The 12,006-nt window shown below is 43.4% G+C and overlaps 1 protein-coding gene across 1 annotated transcript in view; it reads right to left on the reverse strand.

The window, feature by feature from the left end:
• csmd2 (CUB and Sushi multiple domains 2) overlaps nucleotides 1-12,006 on the reverse strand; it is a 310,777-nt gene that overhangs the window by 93,641 nt on the left and 205,130 nt on the right. Inside the window, exons 22-26 of the mRNA XM_061740995.1 lie at nucleotides 11,297-11,485; nucleotides 8,725-8,894; nucleotides 8,436-8,592; nucleotides 8,120-8,311; nucleotides 2,528-2,654 (exon numbers count right to left, since the gene is read on the reverse strand). Of these exons, the coding sequence (XP_061596979.1) occupies nucleotides 2,528-2,654; nucleotides 8,120-8,311; nucleotides 8,436-8,592; nucleotides 8,725-8,894; nucleotides 11,297-11,485 (835 nt within the window). The remainder of the gene's footprint in view (nucleotides 1-2,527; nucleotides 2,655-8,119; nucleotides 8,312-8,435; nucleotides 8,593-8,724; nucleotides 8,895-11,296; nucleotides 11,486-12,006) is intronic.

A 12,006-nucleotide genomic window follows, 5' to 3' on the forward strand; every position in this document is an offset into this window, starting at 1 on the left:
GTTCCAACACACAGGAAGTTTTAAGTAGCTTAATGGCTATATACTAAAGCAACAACCAAAGAGGGCTTTGGGTGATGTTTTAATTTCCTATCCAACCATTTTCTATACCCGCCTAATCCTTTACAAGTTCACGGGGTCTACTGAAGCCTGTCCAAGCTCATTACTGCCAAAGGCAGGGGTTAGACCCTAGACAGGTCGCCAGTCTATCGCAGGGCCACAACAACAACAAACAACTGTGCATGCTAAACTAAACATCTACAGGAAATTTTGAATCATCGATCAACCTACTATGTATGTTTTTGGACTGTGGGAAGAAGCCGGAGGAAAGTACCCGGAGAAAACCCACTAAAGCACGGGGAGAACATGCAAACTCCACACAGAAAGACTCCCACCGGGCCAGGGAGTCGAATCCGGAGCCTTGTTGCTGTGAGGCAACAGTGCTAACCACCAAGCCACCGTGCTGCCCGGGTTTTAATTAAGGGGATAAATATGAATGAGAACAGGTGATGTAAAATAAGAAGTGTTGTAGATAATTTCTCTTTTTACTCCTTGTACTGAATACAGTATACAAACTCTCCAGCCACTTCATCAGGTACCCCTTGGTAGTGCCAGTTTGGACCTCTTTTTCTCTTTAGACCTGCCTTACATTTTGTGGCACAGACCCAAGATTCTTGACATTCATCAATAATCTTGGGCCGTAACATGACAGCTTGTAATTTTTGGCACCTTAACAAAAAAAGAGAGCGATAAAACTTATTAGTATTATGTATAGTTTAGTTTAAGTCTGGCTACAGACAATTAACTGAATACATTCCTCAGTTCAGAAACAGGCTCAGCATCCTCCTCTGCTGCCCCGAGCCAAACAAACCTCCCTCCCACAGCTTCCCTATGACACTCCAACCATTCCACCCATCTCCATAGCAATCAGGGATCTTGCTTCTGCTCTAATGTTGTCTCCAACCCCATCAGGAGATTCTGTGACAAGACTGTGGGCCCAGACTGTATTAGCCACAGGGTTCCATTACCATAGAAGTCTCATCCAGTCATCCATAAAAGACTATAGGCCTGTTGCTCTAACATCACATATCATGAAAGTCCTGGAGAGACTTTCATTGGCCCACCCAGGTAAACGAGCAAGGACCTTCTAGGATCTACTGCACTTTGCTTCTCGTTGTGGGGTTAAAGTTCAAAACATTATCATACACCTGCTTCAACAAACCTACTGACATCTGTACAAAGCAGACATCGACTGCGAGGGTCGTGCCATTCGATCTCTTCAGTAAATTTAACACTTTTCAGCCTACTTTACCATGGAAGACACTCCAGAAGACACTCCAGAAGACACAGGTGGATGCCTCCACAACCAGCTGGATCACTGACTACCTGATAAACAGACAGCAATTTGTGAATCTGAACGTTTGTGCGTGTGACCAGCAGAACAGGAGCACCATAGGGGACTGTAATCTCCCCATTCCTCTTCACGCTGTGTACCTCAGACTTCAATTTCTAGTGAGAGTCTTGTCATCTGCAGGAATACTCAAGATGATTGCAGATGTGTTATGTATCAGTAGTGGACAGGCGAGTATTGAAAACTGATGGACTGCTTTGCATGGTGCCAAAGTGCGCGAGCACTCATTTCATTTTGAACTTGAACAATACAAAGATGATTTTGTATTTTAGTAGGACAAGGAATAACAGGGACAGAGCAAACTATATCTCTTAAAGAAACTTAGGTTGTGGAGAGTGCAATCTCATCTGCTGCCATCTGTTGGAGATGCAGCATCAGAGCCAGTGCCTCTAACCCTTGCAAGGCGCTACGGCTCAGGTCAAAATGACCCAACCCTGAGAGAAGGCCCTCAGTTCCCTCAGAGGACTTGCTTAACCATTAGAGCCTTGCAAAAAGACTGGCTGTGTTCTGGTCTCTGCTGTGGAGCTCCTACAGCCGTTTCTGCACCGAGCATCCTTTTCACAAGACTTTTAACAATAGAAAGTCTTCAGTCAGAGGCTTCCTCAGCTGTTTTATGCCCCACACAGACTGCTACAGGATCCTTCCCGCCTACAGAGATAACCGTTTATGACTCTTAGGAAACTTAAATACTGACCACCACTGCACCATATAACTTCCCTTCAGGAAATACTATAATTGAAATTGAATTGAAACTGGATAATGGGACCTCATTAATGACTCAAACAAACCAAAGCAATACAAATTGGAATTGCAATTGGTTCTCTCTATTATCAAGGAAAATCAAGGAAACTTGATTTTCTTTGATGAAGTCTGAGAGCAGGAACCTCCAATGTGGTATTTCCTCTCGTCTTGTACCTCAGATTCTGGGCAGCAGCAGCTCAGTGGAGATTGATTACACAGCAGCCTGCTAGAGTGATGAATACCACCACAAAAGGGAATGGGGTGGTAAAGTGAAAGTATATTGAAAGGTGGTAAATTGAAAGAAAGTCTGTAAAAGAAGGATGTAATCAGAAAACAAGAAACCCAACAAAAAAAGAAAAACAAGGGTGTTACTCTGACCTAATAGTGCTTCCTGAAGGGGCTTCAATGGTCCACATGCAGTGCATGTTGTGCTCATACGGAGCTGGATAGCCTGGAGACAGGATACGACCAGAAGGCTCTTCCTTGATGGTTCCCCCACACTCCGCTAGAAGAGGGAAGGAAAGTGGGATGAAAGGAAGAGCAGAGATAAAAACAAAAGACAAATTCAATTAACAATTCAGTGAGGTTACAAAAACACAGTTAACGCATCAGAAAATGCAACTCTGAGTTCCCGTAAAGAGCACTTCAGCAGAGTGCTCTCATTACTATCAATTAACCATACGTCCAGCTCCATCAACTGGTTTCCATTTTGAATGATGGGATGTAGACTCAGTATATCCAAATCAATTTATACCGCATGTCTGGCTCAGGGAGGGAAAGAATATTAAAAATCTCAGCCATGATCTGATTTTATTAACTCTAAATGTTCGTGGAACTGTTGACCCTCTGACAACATTTATCAGGACAACATTGATCAGGCTCAATTTTACATCGAAACAGCATAGTTTGATTGATGTTGCAAAACTTAACTTCTTTATGGGGAGTAACAAAAGAATGACCACCAAAGTACCAGTGAGATATAAACAACAAATGGACGCAAGACAACAGAAGCTATATAACCTGTATACTACCATGATGGAGGAGTGGGCGTACCCAAATGATCCAGGACTTATGTTTCCCGGGGCAGATAAAATTGGTTCTGGAGGACAGAACACGCTATTGGCGATTTGATCAGTTTTTTTAATGTTTTTTTTTTTAAGGATTTTTGTGGCTCTAGTCGCATTTATTCAAAGTTTAGAGAGCTGCAGGAGGACTGTAGCTTCAGTACACGGGCTGCGTGCTTTAACCTCTGTGTCACCCAGCGGCCCGATTCAATCAGTTCTTATGGAAAATAAGGAGCAAATCTTATTGAGAAAAGGTGAGCCATATTCCAGTCTGGAGTTGTCCAGAGAGAGAGGCTGTGAGCTGAAGGGTGCTTACTTAAAGCCCCCTGGCTTTGGGGAACGGGCTCTGATCTGAATCTGAGCAGTGTTCATTGTTGGAACTTTGCACCAGTCACAGTTTGTCCGTGTTCAAATATACAGGCTGGAGTTCAGTGACTGACATCATACTTGACATCATACTCTGGACACCGGAATATGTCACACTGATCCGGGTTTGCTGGGAACGTCTGTCCGAAAGATCTTTAATTCTAATCTCAGACAGAGATTCAGCTCCGGGGGGGGGGGGGGTTATGGGAAACCAGTAGGTCGTGCTCCAAGCTTCTTTTACTGAGCCAGCGGGCTGGATCAGCTGCTGCAAGGTTGCCGCAATCCTCAAGACCTGGTGGTGGACGCCACGTGTCGACTTTGTCTAGGGATATAGTAGGGCTGGGCGATATATCGAGATTTTAATATATATCGATATATTTTCAAACGCGATATGGTACGAGACAATATCGTTTATATCGATTTAAAAAAAATAAAAAATTTTTTTTTCTTTTTTTGATTTTGATATAGCTTATTTTGTGACAAATTGACTTGAATGTTTTATTTGAGATTTGCACAAATGTTTTGTTATTTGCACAACTGTCAACCTCAGTGGAAAAGTCTGCCTGTTACTGTCTACATTGTATTAATTGCACAGTGTATTTTAATTTAATTGTTATGCAGGAAAGGGATATTTGTTTTATTTTATTCAAGAAGCATTTTTATTCTATATATGCAGGCAGTTTATTATTATGTTTATTATTTCATTTGTTTTATACATTTTGATATTGTGCAGACCTCTGTTAACAAAGGCACCTGTGTGACATTTGGCACGAGGCTTTGTATTAAAACTGACAGTTTTTTTAAGGGTTTGCCTGAGAAAAAAATGAAGCTAACAGAGATGCTATGCTATAATGCTTTGGGGGAAACCCCAATTATGGCACAGAAAAAATATCGAGATATATATCGAGTATCGCCATTCAGCTAGAAAATATCCAGATATGACTTTTGGTCCATATCGCCCAGCCCTAGGATATAGCTAGGAAGTGGAAGGAATAAGAGAATCTCTTAAGTCCCACTTAAGTCCCACAAACATGTCTTCCACAGTGGAAGTGGAGTCTGTACTCTCTGGGATGGGCCTGCCCATTACCAGGGCTGAAGTCAGCAAGTGAGTTAAAAAGCTCCACATAGGGAGGGGCTTGAATTTCACAAGGCTTTGGATGTTGTGGGGCTTTCTTAGTTGACACACTTCTGCAACATTGCATAGACATTGAGGGTGGTCCCCCTGGATTGGCAGACTGGGATGCTGGTGCCTTTTTTTTTTTTTTTTTAAGAAGAGGGACCCTGTTCCAGGGGAATCACACTTCAGTCTCCCTGGTAAAGACTATGCAGGGGTGCTGGATAATCCAATCTGAAAAACAATGTGGGTTGTGTCCCGGAACACTATATCAACTCCATACCCTCCATAGGGTCCCTGAGCCAAAATAGTGCACATGTGTTTTGTGGACTTTTGTGGAGAAGGCATTCAACTATGTCCCCCTGTGTATGCTGAGAAAAGGGGAGTGCAGTCTGGAAGTATATGGAACTGGGTCAGTTGCTATGGGCCAATAATTTACCTATAAAAACAGAGCAAGAATTGGGTTGGCATTTGGGGTAGTAAGTTGGAGTGAAGCTGCTGCTCCTCCATAACGAAATGAGCCAAATGACACGGCTTGGGCATCTGAATAGGATCCCTCACTCGACAGGCACACTGGAAACCTCGAACTGAGAAAAGCTTGGTCTCAAAAAGTTGCAGAATCACAGCACAAAATCGTTGTCTGAATAATTTTGTTAGAATACTGTGAAAAAAAATTATTATTATTATTATTAGTCCAGCTTCCAACAATGAACTGCTATCAGAAATGCTATGTGACTGAAAGCTATTTTCAACACTTCTTTAATTACAGCTGCTTCTCTGATGTAGGGTGGGGGTGCAAAGGGGTAGAAGCCAGACTCTGAAACAACATCAGATCTCAAGTGTTTTTGTTCAGTTTTGAAAGTGACTGACAGGAGGAAAAGCGTTCCTGACTCCTTTTCTTTCAGCCAGAGAAAAACGACTTCACAGACGGAAAATTGCAGCCTTATTGAGGAAGATGATTGCAAAATCCATCAATGCCAGAGATGCTGAGACAGAATACAAGAGTTCAGCTAGTAATAAATAAAGTAGAGAATTGCTTAAACGTATATGAGCCAGATGTATATACAAAGTTGTTGTCTTTACAATCCTCCATTCTAACACCAACTTAAGTTGTCTTACTCAGTTTCAGTTTAAAGTATTTCCAGTCATTTCTGCATTGTGTTAATGTTTGCAGTATTGTGTTCTGTAATGTGTGTGTGTGTGTTTTTTCTGTTTCATTTACAAACACACACATACACACACTTTAATTTGAACTCCAAGGTTGGAGACAAATGATTGATCAAATATATACATAAATAAGGTCTCCGTATTCCATCATAAAACTAGGTTAACTCTTCAAAATTAACGAACATTAATAATTAACTTTCATAGAAATTGGTCATTCTAAAACGGATTGTTTATGCCCTTGTTCCCAAGATAGGGTCAAAGGTCTGCCAGAGATGTTGTTGACGTAGCAACTCTTCTTTCACTAAAAATATTATGAAGATGGGTTCATGTTGTCTGCAAAAATTATGAATTATGAAAATGAAACGATGATAGATTAGATATTTCCAATCAAATAAAGCAATGCATAAACTATTGGGAAAGCAACAAAATTAACCCCCCTCCCCACACACACACACACACACACACACACACACACATACGCACATAAAAAGGGAGCAAAACAATCCAGACTTTTTCTTTCCCTTCATTCTTAGACAACAGATTAAAAGGAAACACCAGAAAAGCTGGTTTTAGCAGCAACTGAAAAGTAAGAAAAACACTCTTAAATACTAAGTTGTCAAAAGCTGCGATAAAAAGAAAGGTAATAAGTCAAAGACATAAAACAGAATATTAAGAGCATTTCGATGTCATGCTGCTTTACAGGACTATTTCCTTACAGCACTGTGCAAGGAATATTACTTCATACAATACACTGAACAATACACGGCACATTTGTAATCCATCTATAAGCTTTACGGTCCGCTACGTGATTCAAGTGCTGATAATATCCATCCATTCATCCCCTATGCCTGCAATCATCCTGCTCAGGGTCACGGCAGATCTCAAACCTGCCCTTGTTGTGGCTGCCTACATGTTAATGCATTATAATAATCCAGAGAGCTCCTATGCAGTAATAATCATCCAATAATGTAAATCGGAGATCCCCCGTCCACCTCCTTGAGAGACACTGTCCCGCATGTTTTAGAGGTTCCTCTGATTTAATGCACCTGATTTAAATGAATGTGTCGCTATCAAGGTCTGCAGGAGTCTGTGAATAATCCTTCCTTTTGTACCAGGCATGTTGGAGTGAGGATACACTACTAATACTTTTCCTGCCACACAAATGTACTTCCACCTGGACCAGGGTATATTCTGCAGCTCGCCTCCTCATCAGAACGTGAAGGCAGGACCATATTACACCTGTGCTCGCAGCTCTTCATTGGCTCCCCGTCCGTTATAGGATCAATTTTAAATTTTTTTTATTTGTTATTAAACCTTTGCATCGTCTTGCACCTTCTTATATCTCAGGTCTTTTAAATTTCCATAGACCTTCTAGGGCTCTTAGGTCAGCTGAACAGTTACCCCCGCTCCAGGCTAAAGAGCAGGGGTGACCGGGCCTCTGCAGTAACCTCTCCAAACTCCAAACTCTGGAACAAGCTGCCGCTGCACATGCTCATTCTATGGCTGTTTTTAAAGGGGACCTATTATGGCATCTAATACCTATTTTAAACAGGCCTTGAATGTCTTAAAAACAAGCTTTTGCTAAATAAATTAGAAATTCAGCCTCTAAGCCATGTCTTTATCTCCCCATTCTCTAACCTCATTATCTATGCAGGATTCTGAGTGGGCGGGGCTATGATAATGAGGCATGTGCTGATTGGCTGCCTGAATGACGCGATACACCGCTATGAAAAAATGGCAGAAGCTCCGGCCGGCGGAGTTAGTTGTGGGCGTGGTTTCACGCATCCGAGGCCAACTTATGTAAATCGCGCCGGTCGTTACGTAACGAAAGGGAGCAGAATCTGAACGGCTCGTAGAAGCCACATCACACTGGATGGCTCATCCGGGCGGCTGTACAGACACTGCAGAATTTGGTTTCTTTCCTCCTTCTCTGAGTTGGCAGGCTGAGGGGAGACCACTTTATATATGTTAAAGCAAGAAAAAACATGTTTTTTATAATAGGTCCCCTTTAAATCTCATCTTAAAACTCATTTTTACTCACTAGCTTTTAACTTACCATGATTGTTTTATTTTATTTATGCGTTTTATGATTTCTGTTGTCCTGTTTTGTTTTCCTTTCGCTTGTCCAGCACTGTGGTCAACTGTTGTTGCTTTTAAAGTGCTTTATAAATAAACTTGAACGTGAACTTCACATGGACACCGTGAACTTTGGCGATAACACCTATAGGCGCACTTTTTCAAAAGGACCAGGTAACTCACCAACACAAAGTGGAAGGGGGCTATCCCATGCTCTCCTTTCCCCCCTGAGACAGGTGAGCACCTCAGGGCCTTTCAGGGTGTAGCCCGGATCACAGCCGTACGCCACGGTGCTCCCTGCAAAGTGACCCTTGTCGTCACGCTTGTAGCCGAACTGTGAAACACCTGGATCCTCACATTTGACCAGCTCAAAACCTTTAAAGAGGGAATAGAAGGCGATGACGGTAAAAGAATGAAGGATTTAGTCAACTAAAATGTGAATATTACATGTTCAGAAAGGTTAGTCATGTGTATGATCAAAGCGGAGAATGTTGCTTACTGGTGTAGTGCACTTCAAAGCCTCTGCTGGTGTTCTCTGCATTGCTGACGAACTCCAGCCACATGGAGCTGGAGGTGGAGTTCAGGGTGGTGTTGAGCAGCTCGCTGCCTGTAAACACCCCCAGCTGACGAGCCTTGTTACTGCTGCCATCAAAGACCTGGGAGGAGAAGGGGGGAACAGCGAGACGAGGTTGGGGAAGGAAACATCAGGTGTGCATACACGGTTATGCTAACAAGGCTGCGAATCCTCGTGGGGAGGATGATGCTCCCACCACCCACCACCCCCTCACTTTGAGGACGTCATCCTCCTCCAGTCTGAAGTCCCGCGCTCGTAGCTGAATGCCTTTGCCAGGCTGCGTCTGGATGGAGTAGATGCATTCGTGGCTGTTGCCATAGTAACCAGGGTAGTTGGGCGAGAGCAGCACCCCTTGCATGCCAGTCACGGATGAGCCACATTCAGCTAGAGAAAAGGAGAGGGAGCAGAGATCCAGGCCGAGAGAGAGGGAGAGAGAGACAGAGGGAGAGAGGTGATGGTGTTGGAGAGAACAGAGGACATGTCAATCGCTATATGCTTGAAACTCAGAGGATGTTTATTCATGCTGTCATGCACAGGGAGATGGGAGAGGTGATAGTGAGAGGGATGTGGTCACTGACTGCACCTGAATGTTGAGTGGCACATCATCATAATCACACTGCAATCTGAATATGATTAACTGTAATTTAAGCTCTATCTGAAAATTGCTCTCCGTGAATCACGTCGGGGGAGGGGGGTGAAAAAGTCGAAAAGGGACATGTTCAATAGCAAAATAGCTGCTAGAATTTAAATGACCATAAATGCTCCCTGCCTCTTAATTCTGTGAATACGCCACTGTATGATCAAAGACATGAAGATGCTATCTGCTTCAGAGGTAGATGGAGAAGTTAGTAAAACAGGTTCAAACCTGAAGTTTGGAAATACTTCAGAGGCAAAGAACACTAACAAGTTAGAGACGAGCAGCTCAAAGCTACAGTACAGATACATTCACATGACCACAAGAGGATATTTGGCCTGTGAAGTTTACGATTATTTCAGTTGACACCGAAAACGCACTTTTGGTGAGACATCCTACGGCATTATCTAAACTAGCAAACTTGTAAATGATATTCACAGCTGAAAGCGAAAAATAAAAAATGTTCAAATGTTAAAAGTTCCCATTGAGTAATTAGACCCTCCAGAAAAACGCGGGCAAAAATCCTTGATTCTGCGGGCTAAAATCATTGATTATGCGGGCTAAAAGCATTGATTATGCGATTAAATGTGCGGGTTTTTTATGTGCTTTTATGCGGTGAAATTGCGGAATATGCTGGAAGTTGCGGAATATGCGGGAAGTCGTGGAATATGCGGGAAGTTGCAAAATATGCAAAATATGCAGGAAGTTGCGGATTCGGCGCTGAGCTCTTCCCTCTTCGCTCGCCGCTACTCACCATCATCATCATCATCGTTTAGGCTATTAGTCAGACTCGAGGTCCATGATAAAAAAATACAACACTCATAAGAACACAGATTAAAAGAATGCTGATTGTACTGAGGGAATCCTTGTTAGTTTCTTGTCCTCCGTTTAGTAATATGCTTAATTCAGCGGGCTGTCTCGTCTGATCTGAGGTCGTAGACGAAAAAAAAAAGGAGAGCGCAGGTGGGGGGGGGGGGGGGGGGGGGGGGGGTTGGTGGCGGGGGCCGGCCGCCTCTCTCCCTCCAGCCCGCGGCTCGGTGCTCGGGTGATTGCCGGGCGCACCGGCGCGGTGAGGGGACGACCCAGAGCGTCGTCACCCCACGCGTCCGCCGCCAAGGTCCCCAAGTGGATGGGAACGTGCGCAGCGTGCGCAGTGGTACGCGGTCAGCGCGGATCCTGAGTCCACCGGCAGCCGCGCCCACCGCGCAAGCTGGGGGCTCGGCGGAGACGGCACTCTCTTTTTCCTCTCACCCCCGCGGGTGAGAGCTGCTGTTTGGGGAGGTGGCGGCTTCTGCGAGGGATGCGGAGGTCCCCGGGCGGGTCCCGCACGTCGCGACCGGGCGTCCCGAGATGTCACTCACAACACACAACCCTTTTCCAAACTTTATGCGAAAATGTGCGGCTATTGTGAAATCAAGCGAGCCCCGCATAATCCCCGCATAAACCCCGCATAATCGCATATTTAGCGCGGACATATGCAATTATCGCGGGAAATATGCGCCCTTTTAGGAATAAATCTATCCCCGCGTAATCTGCGCCATTTGGCTGATTATGCAATGAATTCTGCGATCGCGTAATCGCGTTTTTCTGGAGGGCCTAAGTAATACTCTACAAGCAGGCACGTTTCGATGAGAGTCTGGTAAAGGACAAACACATCCAGGCCGATGATGGCAGCGATGATTGCAATGACTGCTCTGCAATCCAGGCAGTGAGAGGGCCACTCGGATGCAATTCACTTTCGTATAAAAAGGCATAAATCCAGCAGTAACATTTTGTGGCTTCATAGAATCAAACGACTGCATTCTTGAGTCGTCATTTCCCCTGGTATTAATAACAAGGAGCATCAATAATTAACAAATTTCACTGTTTCGATGGTATTATTAGAACTGCTCGCCTATGTAATTTGGACAAAGTCACACACGCCATCTGGGAAACTATCCAATTAAAAAAAAAAAAAAAAAGCAATCATGGCAATGTAGAGAGACGTCTGTGTGGAGAATTAAAAGAGAAATCCTGCATTTTCAAAACTGATTGATAGCTTTGTACATTTTTTAATTTGTGGGTGTAAGTGAACAGGCTGGGGTGCTGGAATGACTTCAGAGGAGGAATGGGTGGGTGATATAAGCCAAAAATAAAGCATGTGACCACCTACCCACACACCTTGGCAGAGGGGAGCTCCACACTCGCCTCCTGCCCCCCAAACACACCACCCTAGCTGGACCCTCCAGTCGGTATCCTGGGAAACAAGAAAAGATGAGGGCATCGCCGACTCCGTACTGCAGTCCTTTCCGGGTACTGTAGGGTGGGATGCCAGGATCCTCGCAAGGCTCCAGATCATACTCTGAAAAACAGGACAGATTCACGTTAAAGGTGATCATTTACAGTACTGGCACTTTATCAACACGGTTCCATTTAGACGCACTTGTGTTCAGCTGCCATTTACATAGAAAACGTGACAGCTCTGATTAAGTGGAATCAATTAAGACTTTTAAATGGCAGCAGAAATGCTTCATGTGCTAAAAAGGAGGGTAAACCATTTAATGCAATTAATGAGTCATTCACTAAAATTATTAGTATTAGTGTTTTTTATTTTTCAACTACTTCCTGTCATTATTTTTTTACTCAAATGTATTCTTTCACTCATCTCAAGAGATATTATAAAACAGGGTTTATACAGCAATCCTTATGTTAAATTTAAGACCAATTTAATACCTTTTTCACTACCTTCAGATTTTTTTTTAAAAACTGTCACAACATTAAGTGTTAATCATGGACCTTTTAACAATACAGATTTTGAACTATAGAACACTATACAGAACAGATATATAGACTCATTGATGTTGACCAGATGTTTCACATTTA

The sequence above is a fragment of the Cololabis saira genome, chromosome 15 (assembly GCF_033807715.1).
Source record: "Cololabis saira isolate AMF1-May2022 chromosome 15, fColSai1.1, whole genome shotgun sequence".
Lineage (NCBI taxonomy): Eukaryota > Metazoa > Chordata > Actinopteri > Beloniformes > Belonidae > Cololabis > Cololabis saira.